Source organism: Notolabrus celidotus, chromosome 11 (genome assembly GCF_009762535.1).
Source record: "Notolabrus celidotus isolate fNotCel1 chromosome 11, fNotCel1.pri, whole genome shotgun sequence".
NCBI lineage: Eukaryota > Metazoa > Chordata > Actinopteri > Labriformes > Labridae > Notolabrus > Notolabrus celidotus.
Genome location: NC_048282.1, coordinates 37,013,239 through 37,035,997, shown reverse-complemented (window position 1 = coordinate 37,035,997; position 22,759 = coordinate 37,013,239). Strand labels below are relative to the sequence as shown.

General features: G+C 45.3%; 1 protein-coding gene and 12 non-coding genes across 13 annotated transcripts in view; 5 read left to right on the top strand and 8 right to left on the bottom strand.

Annotated features, from left to right (window-relative positions):
• LOC117820964 (inositol 1,4,5-trisphosphate receptor type 3-like) overlaps positions 1 to 22,759 on the bottom strand; it is a 56,876-nt gene that overhangs the window by 10,009 nt on the left and 24,108 nt on the right. The window contains exons 5-26 of the mRNA XM_034694924.1: positions 21,711 to 21,869; positions 20,049 to 20,147; positions 19,810 to 19,893; positions 19,563 to 19,709; positions 19,326 to 19,421; positions 18,891 to 18,935; positions 18,553 to 18,695; positions 18,375 to 18,474; positions 17,919 to 18,079; positions 17,694 to 17,835; positions 17,452 to 17,613; positions 16,133 to 16,305; positions 15,915 to 16,034; positions 14,431 to 14,512; positions 13,751 to 13,866; positions 13,403 to 13,654; positions 6,878 to 7,022; positions 6,653 to 6,797; positions 6,040 to 6,254; positions 2,972 to 3,092; positions 2,755 to 2,809; positions 2,490 to 2,655 (exon numbers count right to left, since the gene is read on the bottom strand). Of these exons, the coding sequence (XP_034550815.1) occupies positions 2,490 to 2,655; positions 2,755 to 2,809; positions 2,972 to 3,092; positions 6,040 to 6,254; positions 6,653 to 6,797; positions 6,878 to 7,022; positions 13,403 to 13,654; positions 13,751 to 13,866; positions 14,431 to 14,512; positions 15,915 to 16,034; positions 16,133 to 16,305; positions 17,452 to 17,613; positions 17,694 to 17,835; positions 17,919 to 18,079; positions 18,375 to 18,474; positions 18,553 to 18,695; positions 18,891 to 18,935; positions 19,326 to 19,421; positions 19,563 to 19,709; positions 19,810 to 19,893; positions 20,049 to 20,147; positions 21,711 to 21,869 (2,928 nt within the window). The remainder of the gene's footprint in view (positions 1 to 2,489; positions 2,656 to 2,754; positions 2,810 to 2,971; positions 3,093 to 6,039; positions 6,255 to 6,652; positions 6,798 to 6,877; positions 7,023 to 13,402; positions 13,655 to 13,750; positions 13,867 to 14,430; positions 14,513 to 15,914; positions 16,035 to 16,132; positions 16,306 to 17,451; positions 17,614 to 17,693; positions 17,836 to 17,918; positions 18,080 to 18,374; positions 18,475 to 18,552; positions 18,696 to 18,890; positions 18,936 to 19,325; positions 19,422 to 19,562; positions 19,710 to 19,809; positions 19,894 to 20,048; positions 20,148 to 21,710; positions 21,870 to 22,759) is intronic.
• Positions 206 to 278, top strand: trnak-uuu. Its single transcript has one exon. It is a non-coding gene; the product is annotated as a tRNA-Lys (tRNA).
• trnak-uuu lies at positions 697 to 769 on the top strand. The gene has a single exon. It is a non-coding gene; the product is annotated as a tRNA-Lys (tRNA).
• On the top strand, positions 1,198 to 1,270 carry trnak-uuu. Its single transcript has one exon. It is a non-coding gene; the product is annotated as a tRNA-Lys (tRNA).
• trnak-uuu lies at positions 1,661 to 1,733 on the top strand. The gene has a single exon. It is a non-coding gene; the product is annotated as a tRNA-Lys (tRNA).
• trnak-uuu lies at positions 2,104 to 2,176 on the top strand. The gene has a single exon. It is a non-coding gene; the product is annotated as a tRNA-Lys (tRNA).
• trnak-uuu lies at positions 7,266 to 7,338 on the bottom strand. The gene has a single exon. It is a non-coding gene; the product is annotated as a tRNA-Lys (tRNA).
• On the bottom strand, positions 7,740 to 7,812 carry trnak-uuu. Its single transcript has one exon. It is a non-coding gene; the product is annotated as a tRNA-Lys (tRNA).
• Positions 8,233 to 8,305, bottom strand: trnak-uuu. Its single transcript has one exon. It is a non-coding gene; the product is annotated as a tRNA-Lys (tRNA).
• Positions 9,040 to 9,112, bottom strand: trnak-uuu. Its single transcript has one exon. It is a non-coding gene; the product is annotated as a tRNA-Lys (tRNA).
• trnak-uuu lies at positions 12,223 to 12,295 on the bottom strand. Its single transcript has one exon. It is a non-coding gene; the product is annotated as a tRNA-Lys (tRNA).
• Positions 12,728 to 12,800, bottom strand: trnak-uuu. Its single transcript has one exon. It is a non-coding gene; the product is annotated as a tRNA-Lys (tRNA).
• On the bottom strand, positions 13,191 to 13,263 carry trnak-uuu. Its single transcript has one exon. It is a non-coding gene; the product is annotated as a tRNA-Lys (tRNA).

Genomic DNA, 22,759 nt, shown 5'->3' with positions numbered 1-22,759 from the left:
AATCAAACCTGACAGATCCCAGAACATTTGGAGCTCCGCCTACAGACTGTCTGTAGGGTGAGATCATGAGCTCCGCCTCCTCAATGTTAACAGATGGGACATGACTCAAACTCTAAAATCCAAGCACAGGTCAAGTAAATGTTTGTTAGGTCTTATTGGGGTTCCAGTTTTCCCTTTCTTTGTCTGGGAGGAGTGTCTTCTTGAAGCCTGGATAGCTCAGTCGGTAGAGCATCAGACTTTTAATCTGAGGGTCCAGGGTTCAAGTCCCTGTTCAGGCGATAGTCCTATCATTTGGTCCATCTGTAGTCTTCCTTCAGGTCCTATATTTCTAAGGGTTTACAGTTGAGGCCCCTAATCAGGCAACAGGCTTGTCTAGATCTGTTCACAAGCTTTCATACAGGTTGTTTGGCTAACCAGAAGTTCCTAGCTTACTGGATTCCCGTACATCTTCAGCCCAAGTTGCCATATGTGACCTCTCAGCAATCCCCCCTGCTGCTAACCTTCCCTATAGTGTGATCGCTTGTAGACCTGCTCATTTGCAGAGTTTAAGAAACTTCAGTTATCTTGTACTATCTGTTTACATTAGAGGTTGTTCCTGGCTTCTAAATGCCAAGGTCCAACAATCCTTAAACTAGCGCCTAACACATTGGGGTTCCAGTTTTCCATTTCTTTGTCTGGGAGGAGTGTCTTCTAGAAGCCTGGATAGCTCAGTCGGTAGAGCATCAGACTTTTAATCTGAGGGTCCAGGGTTCAAGTCCCTGTTCAGGCGATATCATTTGGTCCATCTGCAGTGCTCCTTCCTGCATGTCCTGGTCCTATATTCATAAGATTCTATGCCTCAGGTCCCTAATCAGGCAATGGACCCATCCCCGGATCTGTCTGCATACATCATACAGGTTATTGGCCTCATAAGTATCTGATAGGTTGAAGGATTCCTGTGAATCTTCAGTCCAAGTTTCCATATGTGACCTTTCAGCAATGCTTCCCCCTTGTAGCTTGCTAGAACTAAATTTGTGATTGCCTACAGACCTGCTCTTTAGGAGATTTGAAAGATAGCTTCAGTTTTTACCACCGATTTAGAATTACAAGTTGTTCCTGGCTTCTAAATGCCACCATCTACCAGTCCTTCATGTCCTGCCCAACACATTTGGATTTGATGTTTTCCCTTTCTTTGTCTGGGAGGAGTGTCTTCTTGAAGCCTGGATAGCTCAGTCGGTAGAGCATCAGACTTTTAATCTGAGGGTCCAGGGTTCAAGTCCCTGTTCAGGCGACAGTCCTATCATTTGGTCCATCTGCAGAGCTCCTTCCTGCATGTGCTGGTCCTATATTCATAAGGGTTTAAGGTTGAGGCCCCTAATCAGGCAACATGCTTTCATTAACGTTGTTTGTCTAACCAGTATTTGCTAGCTTACTGGATTCCAGTTCATCCTCAGCTCAAGGTGACACGTGAACTTTCAGTAATCCCCCCGTGTTGCTTACTTGACCAAATATTGTGAGCCCTTGAAGAATGAAGAAACACCAGTTATCTTGTACTATCTGTTTACAGTCAGAGGTTGATTCTGGCTTCTATATGCCATCATCCACCAATCCTTAACGTCCTGTCCAACACATTGGGAATGCAGTTTTCCCTTTCTTTGTCTGGGAGGAGTGTCTTCTTGAAGCCTGGATAGCTCAGTCGGTAGAGCATCAGACTTTTAATCTGAGGGTCCAGGGTTCAAGTCCCTGTTCAGGCAACAGTCCTATCATTTGGTCCATCTGTAGTCTTCCTTCCTGCATGTGCTGGTCCTATATTCATAAGGTTCTATGCCTCAGGTAACGGTCCCATCCCCGGATCTGTCTGCATCTACCATACAGGTTATTGGCCCCACAAGTGTTTAATAGGTTGAAGGATTCTTGTACATCGTCCCTCTGTGTTTCTGTGAATCTTCTCCAATGCTTCCCCCTTGTTGCTTGCCAGAACTAAATTTGTGATCTCTAGTAGACCTGCTCATTTACAGATTTGATGGCTGCTAAATGCCACAATCCACCAATCCTTAATGTCCTGCCCAACACATTGGGGTTCCAGTTTTCCCTTTCTTTGTCTGGGAGGAGTGTCTTCTTGAAGCCTGGATAGCTCAGTCGGTAGAGCATCAGACTTTTAATCTGAGGGTCCAGGGTTCAAGTCCCTGTTCAGGCGACAGTCCTATCATTTGGTTCGTCCTTCCTGGTCGTTTGCCTGACTCATCTTTGTGCAGCCTCACAGATTTACCTCAGGAAGTTAGCATTTAGGGTTGAAACTCTGCTGCTTTGGGACTCAGGACACATGAAAGATAACAGATCTTTTCAGTTTAATGATTTAAATGAGGACAAACATTTCTACAACAATCCTCCCAAAGGATTAGAAACATGATGCTCCAACACTCCACTCTGGGAGCGGGCAGGTAAACTGTATCAGGGTTTTAAATGCACTCTGTATTTGTGTGTGTGTGTGTGTGTGTGTGAGTTGTCACCTGTTTGAAGGTGTGCAGCACTTCCTGTCTCTGGCTGAAGTGTCTGAAGAGAAGCTGCAGGGCTCCAGACACCAGAGGAGGGTAGTCATGCATGGTGAGGTGAGTGAGCACGCGCAGGAACATACGACCGCCTTCATCGTCCACCTCCAGGATACTGTTCCCCTTCCTGCACGCAGAAAACACATCCATATCTATCTATGAAGCACTCTTTCACAAACACACAAGTGTGTCTACATGTCTCTATGTGTAAGAACTGCTGACATACCCAACTCCAAACATGGCCTCTGCCTGCTCTCCAATGTGCAGCAGGTTGATGGTGGCTGAGGAGGGACAGCAGTGTTACAAACAGACATCTCTAAATACAGAAAGCAGCGCTGACTTCAGCAGCAACTCAAGTCATCATCTATTCACACAGAAGAAGTTAAACTGTGAGAGATGATGGTCGACGGGCCGGACTGACTGTGAGGTGTGTGTTTGTGTACCTGCTTGCTCCATGTTGGTGGTAGCGTCAGCATCAGCCATGGGATAAACATCCACAAACTCCTTCTTGAAGACAGACAGCAGGAAGGACAGACGGTAATCCAAACGCACGTTCAGGATGAACTGATGGAGAGAAGAGTTCTGATCAGTCAGAGATGGAGGAACCTTTTTATCAATAACAATAATCAAAAACCAGGTATGTTGCTTCTTCACCCGGCTCTCTTCCTGATCCTCCGGCTGTGTTAGATGCTTGATTCTGATTGGTTTAAACCCCTTGACGACGGTTATTAACTTTCACTAACAGATACATGCAGAAGGACGTCACAGAGACATCTAAAATGTCAGCTGTGGATCAGAGACCCACTCGAGGATTTTCAGGGACATTTTTAACAATTTTTGAAAAAGTTTGGATGAAAAAAACTTTCAACTTGTTCCTGAAACTTCAAGAGGATTAGTTACTGGATCGATGCAAAATGTAAAACTAGTTAATATTTCATAACAACATTTTTAGTCAAGTTGTGTTGAAAATGTGTGAATTAAAAAAGATACAGCAGGTATTTATTTTCAAAACTGTCAATCTTAATTTTATTACATTTCATGAATTATTCCATAAAGCAACATAGAGTCTTTTTATTATTTAAGAACATGTTTAAATGACATAATGAGGGATATGTAGAGCAGGGGTGTCCAAACTTTTTTCAAAGAGGGCCACATATGATGTTGTCAGAATACCTCAGGGCCTCCTACTGAGACTTAGGAATCATAAAAGTTATATATGAAATATTTAATAACTATTATTTTACATTTTCTTCTCAATAAATCAGTAACTAGGAAGTCCTCAGTTCTCCACAATCCATGTAAACATAGCAAACTTTATCTTCTTCTGTAGAATGTTTGTCATTAGGGTCAATGTGGGAAAAATATTGTCTCATTATTTCTCTATGTCAGGATCATGATCTGGATTTCATCACATTTCTGATCAGCAGACAACATATTAAGAACTAAATAATTCTTGTCCTGAGTTCTGAACATTTTTTTATCCACTAAATTTGCCTTTTCTGCACAATTTCATAATTTAGATCTTGTCTTGTGTCCTCTTTTGTGTCTTCTGAACTTTTAGTGTTCATCAAGAACATTTTCACATCATGATAAAACATTAATATGAAAACCTGTCAGCTTTAAGAGTTCTTGTGTTTCCTCCTAATTATATTCCTGCAGAATATCCAGAGCTTTGACTTTAGACAAGTAGTCCATGTGAAGCTTTTTGAGACCTTTCTGGATTGATTTTAGTTTTGTGTGTGAGCTTGAAAGAAACTACAAATGTTCAGATGATTCAGAAGGTGATTCATTTCTTTGCTATAAATAACACATTTTAAGATGGAAGCTTGGGGCCATGATTAAATGGACCTTGGGCCGCAATTGGCCCCCGGGCCGTACTTTGGACACCCGATTTAGAGGATGAATTGGGATATTTATAACATGTATTGTATTTTTAAATATGTAACCTGCTGTATCATGATAATAATAATAATAATAATACCTAAGTTTTATATAGCGCTTTTAAATAACTCAAAGACGCTTTACAAATAAATAAATAAATACAAATAAAGACATATAAGACAAGCAGACGACAAGGGAAGAGGTGGAATAATGAATGTGTGGGGAATGCCTGTTTGAAAAGGTAAGTTTTTAACTCTTTCTTAAATGAATGAAGTGAGTCAGAAGCACGGATGTGTGGGGGGAGAGAGTTCCAGAGGGTGGGGGCGGCTATGGCAAAGGCCCGGTCCCCCAAGGTACGGTGCTTGGATTTAGTAATGGGAGTGAGGAGGTTGGAGTCAGAGGATCGGAGGCGGCGGGAGGGGTGGTAGTACTGGAGAAGGTCAGTGAGGTATGGGGGGCCAGGTTATTGAGGGATTTGTACGTGGTGAGCAGGATCTTGAAATGGATGCGCTGTTTTACGGGGAGCCAGTGGAGCTGTTGAAGGACAGGGACGATGTGGTCTCTGAAGCGGGAGTAGGTGAGTAGCCGGAGCAGCAGAGTTCTGTACGTATTGTAGTTTTTGTAGATGGGAGGAGGGGAGACCGTACAGGAGGCTGTTACAGTAGTCGAGTCGTGAGGATATAAAAGCATGAATTAGGGTTTCAGCAGCGGATTTGGAGAGAGGGGGACGGAGGCGGGCGATGTTGAGGAGGTGAAAGAAGGCAGTTTTGGTGATGTGACGGATGTGGGGTTGGAAGGAGAGAGTCTGATCCAAGATGACGCCAAGGTTCTTGATCTGAGGGGAGGGGGTGACTGAGTGACCGTCTATGGAGAGCTTGAAGTCCTGGGCGGAGGGGAGGAGGGATTTGGGGCCGATGATGACTGATGACTGGTTGAGTGTTGCCATGGCTCCCTACATAATAATTATATTCTGTTTAATGATTTCCACTAAAAACTGAACAATTCAGAGAAGAAATATACAAAACATGTTCTTCTGTTGTGTAGCAGATACAGAAGGTGGATGACGCAATATGGAAAAAAATAATTTCTAGGTTTAAAATTACTTTGGGAAAAATTTGATGTAAACTCAAAGTTTAATATGTTAAAAATGTTGAAACTTTGAGCAAAAAAATTGCACCAGATTGCTTGATTGAATAAATATGAAAAATTAAAACTTGTGTTTGCTATTTCATTTCTTTTTGTTTTAATTTGTCAGAAGCTCCAATAAACACCATTTTCAAAGAATTAGAATTTTCTGTCAGTTATTTGATGGTTCAGACTTTACAGGGTGTTTCCATCTTGGATCCTGTCCATCAACATGATGAAGGAGCAGGTGAGAGAATCTTTAGGTTAGAGATCTCTCCAGAGAAAGTGAAACCCTGAGCGGTGGTGAGGAGAGCAGCAGACGTGACAGCAGTTTATTTTTAAAGGTGTGTGAACCTCAGAGCTCAGAGAAGAAGGAGAGAGATCTCCTGTGTGTGTTTCTTTTCTTTAGGTTATAGTAAAGTCAGTGATTATCATCTTTCTAAGACTTCCTCCTCCCTCTTTACAAACATGATGAGTGTGCGTACCTGAAGCATCAGTCACACACCTGTAAAATCTCCAGGATCTTCAGCTTGGTGTCCATCACTGTCAGGTCCGTTTTGTCGATACTGTCTTTGCCACCTCTCTGTCCGTCAATCATAAGCCCCGCCCCCGCTCCTGCACCTCTGGCTCCTGGACCGCCAAATAAGGACTGCTTCCTGTTGAGCACCATGGTGGACATCATCTGACCCATCCCGTGAATGGAGCGCTTCACGTTCTTCCCTTTGGATGGAAACACAACAGCAATGATTTCAATTCTAACCTTTCAACTCAAACAAGACATTAATGACACTAATAATAAGATTAGAACAATTAGAATTTTAAAATCTAGGGAACAGAGAGGACTTTACACCTCCACTAGGGGGAGTCCCAGGAGACATGGAGGCTTTCATCATCTACTTCCTGCCTCCATTCTCAGCAGGATTCACACCTTTCACTTCAGTGATTAAACCCTCAAGCTGTCATGTTCATGTCTCAGCTGACAATGTGCAAATGGACCCGAGGTTTAGGATGCTGAAGGTGTCAGGAAGCTTTAAACAAAGTGTCACTTTCTTTTTAGAAACCAAGTGAATCGATGGTCTTATCTCCCAGAGGAGAACCAGAGTCCCAGCACAGAGTACCTGATCCGTCATCGTTGAATAAGAGCCCGGTGTACGCGGGGTTCGGTCTGCAGTCGATGATTCCCAGCAGAGTTCGGGTGAGTCTGAGCAGCTCGAAGAAGCTGTAGAAACCAAAGTAGATCAAGTGTCTGGCCAAACTCACGACCTGAAGGAAGAGAGGAAATGAAAGTGAGTCAACACAGAAGTGAAGATGAAATGAGAGAGGGATTAAAAGAGAAGACAAACCTCATATGTGAGTTTGTTTTTCTCCTCGTCGTGGAACGGCAGCTCGTCGTTCAGGACGTTGTTCAGGTACTCCTCCATGAACACCATGGTGTTGGAGAAACGGTTCTTCTTGTTGTCTCTGCTGTCGTCCATGTTGGAGTCGTAGCTGAGGAAGAAAACATTCATTATAAATACGATAAATACAATTACAAAAGACAAACAATCATTCTCATTCAGTCCCAAAAATAAAAACCTTAAACCTTAAATATGTTTGTGTTTCAATAAGAGCATTTGTAAATGGATGTAGACAAGTTTGTTGCCTGATTAGGGGCCTCAACTGTAAACCCTTATGAATATAGGACCAGGACACGCTTAGGAAGGAACGCTGCAGATGGACCTAAAGACCTATCGCCTGAACAGGGACTTGAACCCTGGACCCTCAGATTAAAAGTCTGATGCTCTACCGACTGAGCTATCCAGGCTTCAAGAAGACACTCCTCCCAGACAAAGAAAGGGAAAACATCAAACCCCAATGTGTTGGCAGGACATTAAGGACTGGTGGCATTTATTTGCCTGGCAACAATTCTGATGTAAGCAAGGAGTAAAAGCTGAAACTATCTTTCAAATCTGCAAAAGAGCAGGTCTACAAGCGATCACAAATTAAGTGCTTGCAAGCAACAAGGGGGAAGCATTGCTGAAAGGTCACATATGGAAACTTGAGCTGAGGATGAACTGGAATCCAGTAAGCCAGCAAATACCGGTTAGACAACCTGTATGAAATCCTGTTGCTTGATTAGAGGCACCAACCTTAAACCCCCTATGAATATAGGACCAGCACATGTTTAGGAAGGGGCACTGCAGACGGACGTAAAGGTAGGTCCATCGCCTGAACAGGGACTTGAACCCTGGACCCTCAGATTAAAAGTCTGATGCTCTACCGACTGAGCTATCCAGGCTTCAAGAAGACACTCCTCCCAGACAAAGGAAGGGAAAACTGTATTCCCAATGTGTTGGCAGGACATTAAGGATCGGTGGATGGTGGTATGTAGCAGCCAGGAACAACCTCTAACGCAAACAAGTCGTTAAAACTGAAACTATCTTTCAAATCTCCAAATGAGCAGGTCTACAAGAGATAACAAATTTAGTTCTGGCAAGCAACAAGGGGGAAGCATTGGAGAAGATTCACAGAAACACAGAGAGACGATGTACAGGAATCCTGCAACCTATCAGATACTTATGAGGCCAATAACCTGTATGATGCATGCAGACAGATCCGGGATGGGGCCGCTGCCTGATTAGGGACCTGAGGCATAGAATCTTACAAATACAGGACCAGGAAATGCAGGAAGGGGCTCTGCAGATGGACCAAATGATATCGCCTGAACAGGGACTTGAACCCTGGACCCTCAGATTAAAAGTCTGATGCTCTACCGACTGAGCTATCCAGGCTTCAAGAAGACACTCCTCCCAGACAAGGAAAGGGAACCCAGTTCAAATGTAGCACCGTGGGCTGAGGATGGACTGGAATCCAGTAAGCTAGCAAATACTGGTAAGGCAAACACCCTGTACAAAACCCTGGAGACAAATCCAGACAAGATAGTTGCCTGAATTGGGACCTGAACTGTAAACCTTTATGGACCATCACATTCAGGAGTAGGCTCTGCAGATGGACCTAAAGATAGGGCTCTCACCTGAACAGGGACTTGAACCCTGGACCCTCAGATTAAAAGTCTGATGCTCTACCGACTAAGCTATCCAGGCTTCAAGAAGACACTCCTCCCAGACAAAGACAAGGAAAACATCAAACCCCAATGTGTTGAGCGCTAGTTTAAGAAATGTTGGACCGTGGCATTTAGAAGCCAGGAACAACCTCTGATGTAAACAAGTAGTAAAAGCTGAAGCTATCTTTCAAATCTCCAAATGAGCAGGTCTACAAGAGATCACAAATTTAGTTCTTGCAAGCAACAAGGGGGAAGCATTGGAGAAGATTCACAGAAACACAGAGAGACGATGTACAGGAATCCTGCAACCTATCAGATACTTGTGGGGCCAATAACCTGTATGATGCATGCAGACAGATCCAGGATGGGACCGCTGCCTGATTAGGGACCTGAGGCATAGAATCTTACAAATACAGGACCAGGACATGCAGGAAGGAGCTCTGCAGATGGACCAAATGATATCGCCTGAACAGGGACTTGAACCCTGGACCCTCAGATTAAAAGTCTGATGCTCTACCGACTGAGCTATCCAGGCTTCAAGAAGACGCTCCTCCCAGACAAGGAAAGGGAACCCAGTTCAAATGTGGCACCGTGGGCTGAGGATGGACTGGAATCCAGTAAGCTAGCAAATACTGGTAAGGCAAACACCCTGTACAAAACCCTGCAGACAAATCCAGACAAGATAGTTGCCTGAATTGGGACCTGAACTGTAAACCTTTATGGACCATCACGTTCAGGAGTAGGCAATGCAGATGGACCTAAAGATAGGACTATCACCTGAACAGGGACTTGAACCCTGGACCCTCAGATTAAAAGTCTGATGCTCTACCGACAGAGCTATCCAGGCTTCAAGAAGACACTCCTCCCAGACAAAGAAAGGGAAAACTTCAAATCCCAATGTGTTGAGCGCTAGTTTAAGAAATGTTGGACCGTGGCATTTAGAAGCCAGGAACAACCTCTGATGTAAACAAGGAGTAAAAGCTGAAGCTATCTTTCAAATATTCAAAAGAGCAGGTCGACAAGTGATCACAAATTAAGTGCTTGCAGGCAACAAGGGGGAAGCATTGCTGAAAGGTCACATATGGAAACTTGAGCTGAGGATGAACTGGAATCCAGTAAGCCAGCAAATACCGGTTAGACAACCTGTATGAAATCCTGTTGCTTGATTAGGAGTCTCAACCTTAAACCCTTTCAAATATAGGACCAGCACATGCAGGAAGGGGCTCTGCAGATGGATCAAATGATAGGACTATCACCTGAACAGGGACTTGAACCCTGGACCCTCAGATTAAAAGTCTGATGCTCTACCGACTGAGCTATCCAGGCTTCAAGAAGACGCTCCTCCCAGACAAGGAAAGGGAACCCAGTTCAAATGTGGCACCGTGGGCTGAGGATGGACTGGAATCCAGTAAGCTAGCAAATACTGGTAAGGCAAACACCCTGTACAAAACCCTGCAGACAAATCCAGACAAGATAGTTGCCTGAATTGGGACCTGAACTGTAAACCTTTATGGACCATCACGTTCAGGAGTAGGCAATGCAGATGGACCTAAAGATAGGACTATCACCTGAACAGGGACTTGAACCCTGGACCCTCAGATTAAAAGTCTGATGCTCTACCGACAGAGCTATCCAGGCTTCAAGAAGACACTCCTCCCAGACAAAGAAAGGGAAAACTTCAAATCCCAATGTGTTGAGCGCTAGTTTAAGAAATGTTGGACCGTGGCATTTAGAAGCCAGGAACAACCTCTGATGTAAACAAGGAGTAAAAGCTGAAGCTATCTTTCAAATATTCAAAAGAGCAGGTCGACAAGTGATCACAAATTAAGTGCTTGCAGGCAACAAGGGGGAAGCATTGCTGAAAGGTCACATATGGAAACTTGAGCTGAGGATGAACTGGAATCCAGTAAGCCAGCAAATACCGGTTAGACAACCTGTATGAAATCCTGTTGCTTGATTAGGAGTCTCAACCTTAAACCCTTTCAAATATAGGACCAGCACATGCAGGAAGGGGCTCTGCAGATGGATCAAATGATAGGACTATCACCTGAACAGGGACTTGAACCCTGGACCCTCAGATTAAAAGTCTGATGCTCTACCGACTGAGCTATCCAGGCTTCAAGAAGACACTCCTCCCAGACAAAGGAAGGGAAACAAGTTCAAATGTGGCACCCTGGGCTGAGGATGGACTGGAATCCAGTAAGCTAGCAAATACTGGTAAGGCAAACACCCTGTACAAAACCCTGCAGACAAATCCAGACAAGATAGTTGCCTGAATTGGGACCTGAACTGTAAACCTTTATGGACCATCACGTTCAGGAGTAGGCAATGCAGATGGACCTAAAGATAGGACTATCACCTGAACAGGGACTTGAACCCTGGACCCTCAGATTAAAAGTCTGATGCTCTACCGACTGAGCTATCCAGGCTTCAAGAAGACACTCCTCCCAGACAAAGAAAGGGAAAACTTCAAATCCCAATGTGTTGAGCGCTAGTTTAAGAAATGTTGGACCGTGGCATTTAGAAGCCAGGAACAACCTCTGATGTAAACAAGGAGTAAAAGCTGAAGCTATCTTTCAAATATTCAAAAGAGCAGGTCGACAAGTGATCACAAATTAAGTGCTTGCAGGCAACAAGGGGGAAGCATTGCTGAAAGGTCACATATGGAAACTTGAGCTGAGGATGAACTGGAATCCAGTAAGCCAGCAAATACCGGTTAGACAACCTGTATGAAATCCTGTTGCTTGATTAGGAGTCTCAACCTTAAACCCTTTCAAATATAGGACCAGCACATGCAGGAAGGGGCTCTGCAGATGGATCAAATGATAGGACTATCACCTGAACAGGGACTTGAACCCTGGACCCTCAGATTAAAAGTCTGATGCTCTACCGACTGAGCTATCCAGGCTTCAAGAAGACACTCCTCCCAGACAAAGGAAGGGAAACAAGTTCAAATGTGGCACCCTGGGCTGAGGATGGACTGGAATCCAGTAAGCTAGCAAAAACTGGTAATCAAAAACCTATACAAAACCCTGCAGACAAATCCAGACAAGATAGCTGCCTGAATTGGGACCTCAAGTGTAAACATTTATGGACCATCACATTCAGGAGTAGGCAATGTAGATGGACCTAAATATAGGGCTATCGCCTGAACAGGGACTTGAACCCTGGACCCTCAGATTAAAAGTCTGATGCTCTACCGACAGAGCTATCCAGGCTTCAAGAAGACACTCCTCCCAGACAAAGAAAGGGAAAACTGTATTCCCAATGTGTTGGCAGGACATTAACGATTGGTGCACGGTGGCATTTAGAAGCCAGGAACAACCTCTAACACAAACAAGTAGTAAAAGCTGAAACTATCTTTCAAATCTGTAAATGAGCAGGTCTACAAGAGATCACAATTTTAGTTCTGGCAAGCAACAAGGGGGAAGCATTGGAGAAGATTCACAGAAACACAGAGAGACGATGTAAAGGAATCCTGCAACCTATCAGATACTTGTGGAGCCAATAACCTGTATGATGTATACAGAGAGATCAGGGGATGGGACTGTTGCCAGAATAGAGACCTGAGGCATAGAATCTTACAAATATAGGACCAGCACATACAGGAAGGAGCTCTGCAGATGGACCAAATGATAGGACTATCGCCTGAACAGGGACTTGAACCCTGGACCCTCAGATTAAAAGTCTGATGCTCTACCAACTGAGCTATCCAGGCTTCAAGAAAACACTCCTCCCAGACAAAGAAAGGGGAAACAGCGTTCCCAATGTGTTGGCAGGACATTAAGGATTGGTGGATGGTGGCATTTAGAAGCCAGGAACAACTTCTATCTCTAAACCGGTGGTAAAAACTGAAGCTATCTTTCAAATCTGCAAAAGAGCAGGTATGCAAGCAATCACAAATTAAGTGCTGGCAAGCAACAAGGGGGAAGCATTGCTGAAAGGTCACATATGGAAACTTTTGCTGAACATTCACAGGAATCCTGCAACCTATCAAATACTTGTGGGGCCAATAACCTGTATGATGCATGCAGACAGATCCAGGGATGGGACCGTTGCCTGAATAGAGACCTGAGGCATAGAATCTTACAAATACAGGACCAGCACATGCAGGAAGGGGCACTGCAGATGGACCTAAATATAGGACTATCGCCTGAACAGGGACTTGAACCCTGGACCCTCAGATTAAAAGTCTGATGCTCTACCGACTGAGCTATCCAGGCTTCAAGAAGACACTCCTCCCAAACAAAGAAAGGGAAAACTGCATTCCCAATGTGTTGGGCAGGACGTTAAGGATTGGTGGATGATGGCATATAGAAGCCAGAATCAACCTCTGACTGTAAACTGATAGTACAAGATAACTGGTGTTTCTTCATTCTTCAAGGGCTCACAATATTTGGTCAAGTAAGCAACAAGGGGGGATTACTGAAAGTTCACGTGTCACCTTGAGCTGAGGATGAACTGGAATCCAGTAAGCTAGCAAATACTGGTTAGACAAACAACCTTAATGAAAGCATATTGCCTGATTAGGAGTCTCAACCTTAAACCCTTATGAATATAGGACCAGGACATTCAGGAAGGGGCTCTGCAGATGGACCTAAATATAGGACTATCGCCTGAACAGGGACTTGAACCCTGGACCCTCAGATTAAAAGTCTGATGCTCTACCGACTGAGCTATTCAGGCTTCAAGACACTCCTCCCAGACAAAGAAAGGGAAAACTGGATTCCCAATGTGTTGAGCAGGACATTAAGGATGCAGCATGCTGTTTAAGACACAGTCAAACAATGTGAAACCTATTTTGTAATGTTTGAAGTCTACCCACTCTTTGATGGTGATGGAGGTCGGGATCTCCGTCCAGAGGCGTGCAAACTTGACGGGGGTCACCAGCTCCTGAGGGTCTCGGTCCACGTGGGCGTGAAGCATGAGGCGGCAGAAGGAGGCCCGGATGTCAAAGGGCAGCGTCTCATCCATCATGCACAGGAAGATGAGCTCCACGTCCAGCTGCTTCGATATCTCATCGATGGCTAAATACTGACGGTCCAGACACATCCGGGCAAAGAGCTTCAGCTGGTACCTGAGGAGGTCCACGGGTTTACAAGAACACAGTTAGAATCAGGTTTCTTTGTTCTACCGTACACTGACAGTGAATAACCGCTTTGTGTTTGTCTACCTGTAGTAGGTGAGGACGTTCTCATCGTGAGCGTTTCCTTGTCTCGCCTCCTGAGCTAGCTGTCTGATGCCCTTCTCCTGTTTCTCGTTGGTTTTGTCCGTCCACACGAGCCACACCTACAGGTTGAGACGAGAGTCAAATCACAGTTACTCAGTGTTCTTCTGTCTTGGTGCATGAAAGGAAAGACCTTGAATTGATAGAAGCAACTTCTCCAGAGCTTTCAAATCAAAAGCAAATGATCCACACATTAAATAAAGTGTGGAAGGATCAGTCGAGACCCAGCTGATCCAATGAGTCGAGGTATAATCGGACAACAAGACTTCTAAAACAGGACATGAATCCATGTGTATGATTCATCCATTCATCCGTTTTCTTCCACTTATCCAGGATGGGGTCGTAGAGGCAGCAGTCCAAGCAAGTCGACCCAGACATCCCTCTCCCCAGCAACCTTTCCCAGCTCCTCATGTGGGATCCCGAGGCGTTTCCAAGCTAGGTGGGATATATAATCCCTTCAGCAAGTTCTGGGTCTACCAAACGACCTCCTTCTGATTGGACGTGCCGGGAACACCTCTAAAAGGAGGCGTCCGGGAGGATCCTTATCAAACTCAATGGACTCCTTTCGATGCAAGGGAGTAACGGTGGGCAAGCCAAGAAAAAAACAGGGATGCAAGTTTATCTACCTCATCCTCGTCTCCATAGTCATCCATTCCCAGGTATTCTCCAGGAATACCACCAGAGGGCGGCTCTCTGGGGACCCGACGTCTACAGAACAGGAAACAGAAACCAGATGAAGTCTTTAGAACAGAGCTTTGGGAATTCAATGCAACAGATGAGCAGAAGGAAACACTGAAGGACACACTGAAGGAAACTCTGAAGGAAACACTGAAGGAAACACTGAAGGAAACACTGAAGGACACACTGAAGGAAACACTGAAGGAAACACTGAAGGAAACTCTGAAGGAAACTCTGAAGGAAACACTGAAGGAAACTCTGAAGGAAACTCTGAAGGACACACTGAAGGAAACAGTGAAGGAAACAGTGAAGGAAACACTGAAGGAAACACTGAAGGAAACACTGAAGGAAACTCTGAAGGAAACACTGAAGGAAACACTGAAGGAAACACTGAAGGAAACACTGAAGGAAACACTGAAGGAAACACTGAAGGAAACTCTGAAGGAAACACTGAAGGAAACTCTGAAGGAAACTCTGAAGGAAACACTGAAGGAAACACTGAAGGAAACACTAAAGGAAACTGAAGGAAACACTGAAGGAAACACTGAAGGAAACACTGAAGGAAACTCTGAAGGAAACACTGAAGGAAACACTGAAGGAAACACTAAAGGAAACTGAAGGAAACACTGAAGGAAACTCTGAAGGAAACACTGAAGGACACACTGAAGGAAGCACTGAAGGAAACACTGAAGGAAACACTGAAGGAAACTCTGAAGGAAACAGTGAAGGAAACACTGAAGGAAACACTGAAGGAAACTCTGAAGGAAACACTGAAGGAAACACTGAAGGAAACACTGATGGAAACACTGAAGGAAAAACTGAAGGAAACACTGAAGGAAACACTGAAGGACACACTGAAGGACACACTGAAGGAAACACTGAAGGAAACTCTGAAGGAAACACTGAAGGAAACACTGAAGGAAACTCTGAAGGAAACACTGAAGGAAACACTGAAGGAAACACTAAAGGAAACTGAAGGAAACACTGAAGGAAACACTGAAGGAAACTCTGAATGAAACACTGAAGGAAACACTGAAGGAAACACTAAAGGAAACTGAAGGAAACACTGAAGGAAACACTGAAGGAAACTCTGAAGGAAACACTGAAGGAAACACTGAAGGAAACACTGAAGGAAACACTGAAGGAAACACTGAAGGAAACTCTGAAGGAAACACTGAAGGAAACACTGAAGGAAACACTGAAGGAAACACTGAAGGAAACTCTGAAGGAAACACTGAAGGAAACACTGAAGGAAACACTGAAGGAAACACTGAAGGAAACACTGAAGGAAACTCTGAAGGAAACACTGAAGGAAACACTGAAGGAAACTCTGAAGGAAACACTGAAGGAAACACTGAAGGAAACACTGAAGGAAACACTGAAGGAAACACTGAAGGAAACACTGAAGGATCCAGTCTGGATCACTCCTCACTCAGTCTTGATGAGGATGTCCTGGTTTTTGGGGTCCAGCACACATTTGCAGATCAGTTCCTGGGTGACGGGGATGGCCACGTTGTTGGACACACACAGGTCTGACAGGTAGTCCAGAAACCTGCACAGAAACACCATAAGAAAAACCAGCATAAGAACCATAAACTCACAACAACAACAACAACAACAAGACCCTGACCCCCTCTGGACCCCGGGTACCTGGGCTCTCTGTTCTTGCGGACCAGGCTGACGAAGGTCTCCACCTCGGTCTTGGTGATGTGTTTCTCCAGCAGCTTGCGGTTGTTGTGCAGCAGGGCGGTGATGGTGTCCTCAGCCAGGATGTCGTACCCGATCTGACTCTGCATCACACCGAACTGCTTTGCGATGTGCTCCTGGAGGGGGAAGGATTATTAAGATCTCTTAACTGGTTTTAGGAAAGAAAGATGACCCCAATACAGAACCCTGGGGAACGCCTTTTTAGGTACTTTGTAGAGACTTTTGAAGCTGAACTGAGTTTATTATTTAATATGAAAGGCATCCAGACGGAGGAGGATTCACTTTAACTCTTCCTGTCCCATTAAAGTTACTAACCAGAGACCGACCTGGAGTCCCTGAGCTCCCTTGTCTCGTAGGTTCCTCTGGATCTCTGCTGTAGATTCCTTTTTTGGGGTCTGTTATTCATCCTTTCTTTCTTTCTTTCTTTCTCCCTTCCTTACTTTCATTCCTTGCTCCTTTCTTTCTTTATTTCATTCCTTCTTTTTTCCTTCCTTCCTTCTTTCTTTCTATTATTCCTTTTTCCTTTCTTCCTTTCTTCACTTCTCTCTGTGTTCTCTCCATGTTCCTTAATCCTTTGTCTCCTTTTCTCATCCCCTCCTTTCCTTCTGTCCTTTCCTTCCCCATTTCTTCTCCTCTTTTTCTTTCTTCTGGTCTCCCTCTCTTCTCTCTTTTCTTAGACCTTTCTGGAGTCCCTGAGCTCCCTTGTCTCGTAGGTTCCTCTGGATCTCTGCTGCTGTGGACGTGGTCCAGACTCCAGCTGCTACAACTACTACTATCCGTCTCCCCACTATCATCTCTCTCTCTCTCTTCACCTCCCTCTATCCCTCTCTCCAACACGGTCTCAGCAGATGTGTGTCTAACATGAGTCTGGTCCTGCTGGAGGTTTCTGCCTGTTAAAGGAAGTTTGTCCTTGCCACTGTAACTTGCTAAATGCTGCAAAGTGCTCTGCTCATGGTGGATTAAGATGAGATCAGACTGAGTCCGGTCTGGAAGAGGGGACTGGATCTGATCCGGTCTTGATGTTGGGTCTTTGTTAATAATGGATAATGTTTGTTGTGATTTGGTGCTTTATAAATAAAGATTGATCGTCAATAATAAACAACAGTGTCATCAGCATAATGATAAATAATACTTCATTAGATAATGTGACAGAAAGCCGGTTCATGAAATGGTCCCAGGAACTCCATTTGAGACTCTCAGACTCCTTTGGAGATCCTGTGAACTTGATTTGGGGGAATCATCATCAGGATCTTCTTCCTCACCTGGTTCTTCCTGTAGTCCTCCTGGGAGTGTCGAAGGACTCTGTAGCAGAGTCTGAACATGTACTGATAGGGGGAGTTCTTCTGGTCTGCCAGCTCCTCCAAACGTAGCAGTGGACCCTCTCCTTTCCGGTCCTTAAAGGGGGCCTTCAGGATGCCAAAGATCTGAACACACACAGACGTTTGTTAACACGATGTGAGGTTTAAACTCCAGCCTGCTTGAGTCTGTTTGTACTTGATCCTACCTGTTTCAGGATGTTTTGTTCCCTCATCAGTTTCTGTCTCTCTCGATTGGCTTTGGTCATCGCGACATCCAGGACCGCCTGACCACTGTTGATGACGTCCGCCACGAAGAAGACCACGTCCTCCAGCAGCTTGATGGCGAACCTGAGCAGCAACATAAAGCAGTGATTAACTCCTCCTCCATTGTTCCCCTAACTCTGTCTCAGTTTACTTTCACTCTTTCATACCGTCTGTCGTTCTGGCTGATGAAGCCCTGGGTGAACTGGTCCACCACGACACCCAGCATGGCGCTGGCATCGTTGGCAAAGTCCAGATCCCTGATCTCCATCACAGGGACGGAGACGATGGCGAACGCCTCCTTATCTTCTTTAGTGGCGCACGTTCCCAACTGCAAACAGAGGCGTGTTCATTTACATTTAACAACCTCAGACGACTTCAAATAAACCAATCAGACTTTATTGATTAAACTCTTTTCATACAAAGTGCTGTACATCAAAATAATGATGGCTCTAATACAATACAACACATTTAGGTTCATTTTAAAGTCCACTCCCTGAAGACCTGAGGGCTCTCACAGGGGGAAGGATAAATAATATTTGAGTCTGAGTCTCTAAAACATGTTTAAGTGGAGTCATCACAGATAAAAACAGCCTGGAGTGGATCTGATGTGGATCTGGACTGACCATGAGTCTGATGGGTCTCTCCTCGTCGATGTCGATGGGGACGTTGGTGCTCTGGATCCAGGTGTTGGTGCAGAGGTGCCTCAGACGTACGTACGAGTTCCTAAAAGAAGACAAAGGTTAACGTCACGTTCAGTTCTGCTTTGATTGACTCCGCCTCCTCTTCCTCCAGCGTTCCTACCTCGGCACGAACGAGTCGGTCTTCTGCAGCGTCGTCGGGTCGAGCTCGAACAGCGAGGCGATGTCGTTCCCGTGAGTCACCGCCACCAGCTTGTACTTGATCCTCTCGCCGTGGGAGCGCTTGTTGCTGCGACCGCCGTCCGTCTGCAGAGAGGTCAGAGGTCAGGGGTCAGGGGTCAGAGGTCAGAGGTCAGAGGTCAGGGGTCAGAGGTCAGGGGTCAGGGGTCAGGGGTCAGAGGTCAGAGGTCAGAGGTCAGGGGTCAGGGGTCAGAGGTCAGAGGTCAGAGGTCACGGTGAAGACAGGGTTATGGTAGTTAAGAGGATAAAACAGCGACTCACAGCGGGCGGAGGCTCTGCGTTGTCTCCTTTGTAACCCGGGTTCTCCTGAAAACAACGAGAGGGAACATGAACTCCACTTCCATAAAACGATAAAGACATGAAGCAATCGATCAGAAGAACAATCGATCAATCAGAAGGACGATCGATCGATCAGAACAACGATCGATCAATCAGAAGGACGATCGATCGATCAGAACAACGATCGATCAATCAGAAGGACGATCGATCGATCAGAAGGACGATTGATCAGAAGAAGAACGTTCGATCGATCAGACGAAGAAGAACAATCGATCGTTCTTCTTCTTCTGATTGACTGATCGTTGATCTGATTGATCGATCAGAACAACGATCAGTCAATCAGAAGGACGATCGATCGATCAGAACAACGATCGGTCAATCAGAAGAACGATCGGCGTCTGTTCTGATGGCAGTTACCTCAGCAGCCAGGTAGTTTCCTGTGGCCAGATGTTTGAAGCGGTAGAGGCTGTTCCAGTGTCCCGCTCCTCCACGACACGGGTCATGATGGACGACCTGACGGACCAATCAGCACAGAGAGAGGGTTTAACACAACCTCAGTTTCATCGTGTGTGTGTGTGTTCGAGCGGTGTGTGTGTGTTCGAGCGGTGTGTGTGTGTGTGTGTGTGTTCGAGCGGTGTGTGTGTGTGTGTTTACCTCGACCTCCCACAGGGCGTTGGAGCTGGTGGCCGAGGTCGCCGACTGTCTCAGCGTGGTTCGGAGGAAAACGTGGACTTTGCTTTTGTACTCGTCGCAGGTCAGAAACTTTTCCTGCTCGGCGTGAAACAAACGCACCACGTCGCCCTGACAACAGACAGGAAGTGAGTCAGCATTTTAACATCTGTGACATGGCATGGAGGTCAAAACATGTCGATCATAAGAGAGCTGCGGTGTAAAGTCTCACTCCTTTGAGGACTTCCTCTCGGTGGTCACTGAACATCATGAACAGGTTGATCTTCCAGCTGGTGTTGCAGTTCACTGAGTTCACCTGCAGGGGGAGACGCAGCAGTGTCAGTGATCAGAGATGATCCAGTGTGTGTGTGTGTGTGCGTGTGTGTGTGTGTGTGTGTGTGTGTGTGTGTGTGTGTGTGTGTGTGTGTGTGTGTGTGTGTGTGTGTGTGTGTGTGTGTGTGTCTCTCTCGCCTCCTTGCAGCCCGGGTGGTCGGTCAGTTCGTGGTTGGAGGCGTGAAGCGGCTGTCCAGCGTTCACCGGGTTCAGGATCACTTTGTCTCCCACCACCACCTGCAGCACAAATCCCACTGCTACACACACTTCATCTTTATCATACAGCTGCTTCTAAACATCACAGAGATCACACACATCCTGTCTCAGAACAACGAGTCCATGCATCTGTTACCTCCAGGTCGGATTACTGTCCCTCCTTTTTATCAGGCTGCAGAATCTAAAATCCTTCTTCTGAGCTCATAGTCCCTTATCCCCCCTCTAGACCTCTACGCTCCAACATGCAGGCCTGCTCATCATACCTGAAGTCTCTAAAAGTAGTATGGGAGGTAGAGCCTTCAGTTATCAGGCCCCTCTCCTTTGGAATCATCTACCAGTCAGGGTCCGGGAGGCAGACACCCTCTCTACTTTTAAGAGTAGGCTTCAAACTTTCCTTTTTGATAAAGCTTATAGTTAGAGCTGGATCAGGCTTGGACCAGGTCTTAGTTATGCTGCTATAGGCTTAGACTGACACACTGGGATCCTGTCTTTCCCTCTCTCTCCTCTCTCTGCCTGTCTCTCACTTTAACTCTTCCTGTCCATTAAAGTTACTAACCATAGACCTTTCTGGAGTCCCTGAGCTCCCTTGTCTCGTAGGTTCCTCTGGATCTCTGCTGTAGATTCCTTTTTTGGGGTCTGTTATTCATCCTTTCTTTCTTTCTTTCTTTCTTTCTTTCTTCTTTCTTTCTTTCTTTCTTTCTTTCTTTCTTTCTTCCTTTCTTTCTTTCCTTTACCTGTCCTTCCTTCTCTCCTTCTTTCTTTCTTTCATTCCCTTTTCCTTTCCTTCCTTCCTTCCTTCCTTCCTTCCTTCCTTCCTTCCTTCCTTCCTTCCTTCCTTCCTTCCTTTCATTCTATCCTTCTAACTTTCTGTCCTTTCTTTTCTTTCATTACTTCTTTCTCCTTTTTATTCCTTCCTTCATTCTTTCTCTCTTTCATTCCCTTTTCCTTTCATTCATTCTTTCTTTACTTCTCTCTTTTTTTTCTTTTTTATTCCTTCTTACTTTCTGTCTTTCTTTCTCTCTTTGTTCTTTCCATGTTTCTTCATCCTTTATGTCTCCTTTTCTCACCCCGTCCTTTCCTTCTATCCTTTCCTTCCCCATTTCTTCTCCTCTTCTTCTTTCTTCTGGTCTCCCTCTCTTCTCTCTTTTCATAGACCTTTCTGGAGTCCCTGAGCTCCCTTGTCTCGTAGGTTCCTCTGGATCTCTGCTGCTGTGGACGTGGTCCAGACTCCAGCTGCTACAACTACTACTATCCGTCTCCCCACTATCATCTCTCTCTCTCTTCATCTCCCTCTATCCCTCTCTCCAACACGGTCTCAGATTCAGATGTGTGTCTAACATGAGTCTGGTCCTGCTGGAGGTTTCTGCCTGTTAAAGGAAGTTTGTCCTTGCCACTGTAACTTGCTAAATGCTGCAAAGTGCTCTGCTCATGGTGGATTAAGATGAGATCAGACTGAGTCCTGTCTGGAAGAGGGGACTGGATCTGATCCGGTCTTGATGTTGGGTCTTTGTTAAGAATAGAACATAGAGTCCGATCTAGACCGGCTCTGTGTGGAGAGAGTCTGAGGATGTGAGTGTGGTTTACGTTGTCCCCGTTGGCGCGGAGCTTCCAGAAGGGCTGGATGAAGTGCCAGGAGCCCTCGTTCCCCGTCCCGTCCAGAGTGACCCTCATGGCGTTCTTCTCCAGCAGGGCCGGCAGACGCTTGTTCACCGTCAGGTATTTGTTACTCTTCATGTGGAGCAGCTGAGGACAGAAGATCAGGACTTTTCTTTACTGCATGTTAGATACAGAGTTTGTTCTCTGTGGAGCTCAATGAGGAGCCGCACCTTTGTTCCTTCAAACATCAACGTCGCCCCGCCCTAAACCGTCCCCTGCTCCATTGACTGTTTGACTCTGAATGTAATTAACCAAATAAACACCACACTGCATTTAAGAACACTTTCCTCCATGACAGCTTTTCATCATGTTTATCATAATGCCATGATGGAGGACGCTCCACTTTCATACATGTATGTGAAAGAGACGAGGACCGAGGAGAGAGGAGAGAGGAGAGAGGAGAGAGGAGAGAGGAGAGAGGAGAGAGGAGGAGGGTTCCTTCTGGAAGATATTTTAGATTGAGTCTTTAGAAGATAATATCTGTTTATTTTAGTCTTTGTTTTCTCTCTGTAAATAATTCATGTAGTGGATCAGATATCAGTATCAGGGTTATACCAAGGGTTCAAATCATCAACACTCCTTTAACACTTTGTTTAATATCTGAAGTGAAATAATTCAGCCTGTTCCTGCTAACATGTTAAAAAAACACATTCTCTCTGTGACCACTGTGACTGTATTTAGATTCTCTTGACTCACAGTAAAATGCCATGAAAGGACTGTATTGCACATTTACGACGGTCCCTGAATGCACCTCGCAGTGACAGGCTCACTGCACAGACAGTCAGTTCACGGCACTCTGAAATGCATCTGCATCTTTGATGACGAGGAGTTGATCCAAACTTACTAAATGTGTCTGATGTTTCACCAAACTGGATTCAATCAAGCTGTAGACGGTAACCACGGCAACAACGTCAAACATCAAATATTAAACAGACGTCCCCCCGGTTGTGTCTTTGTCACTAGACTAGATATCCTCC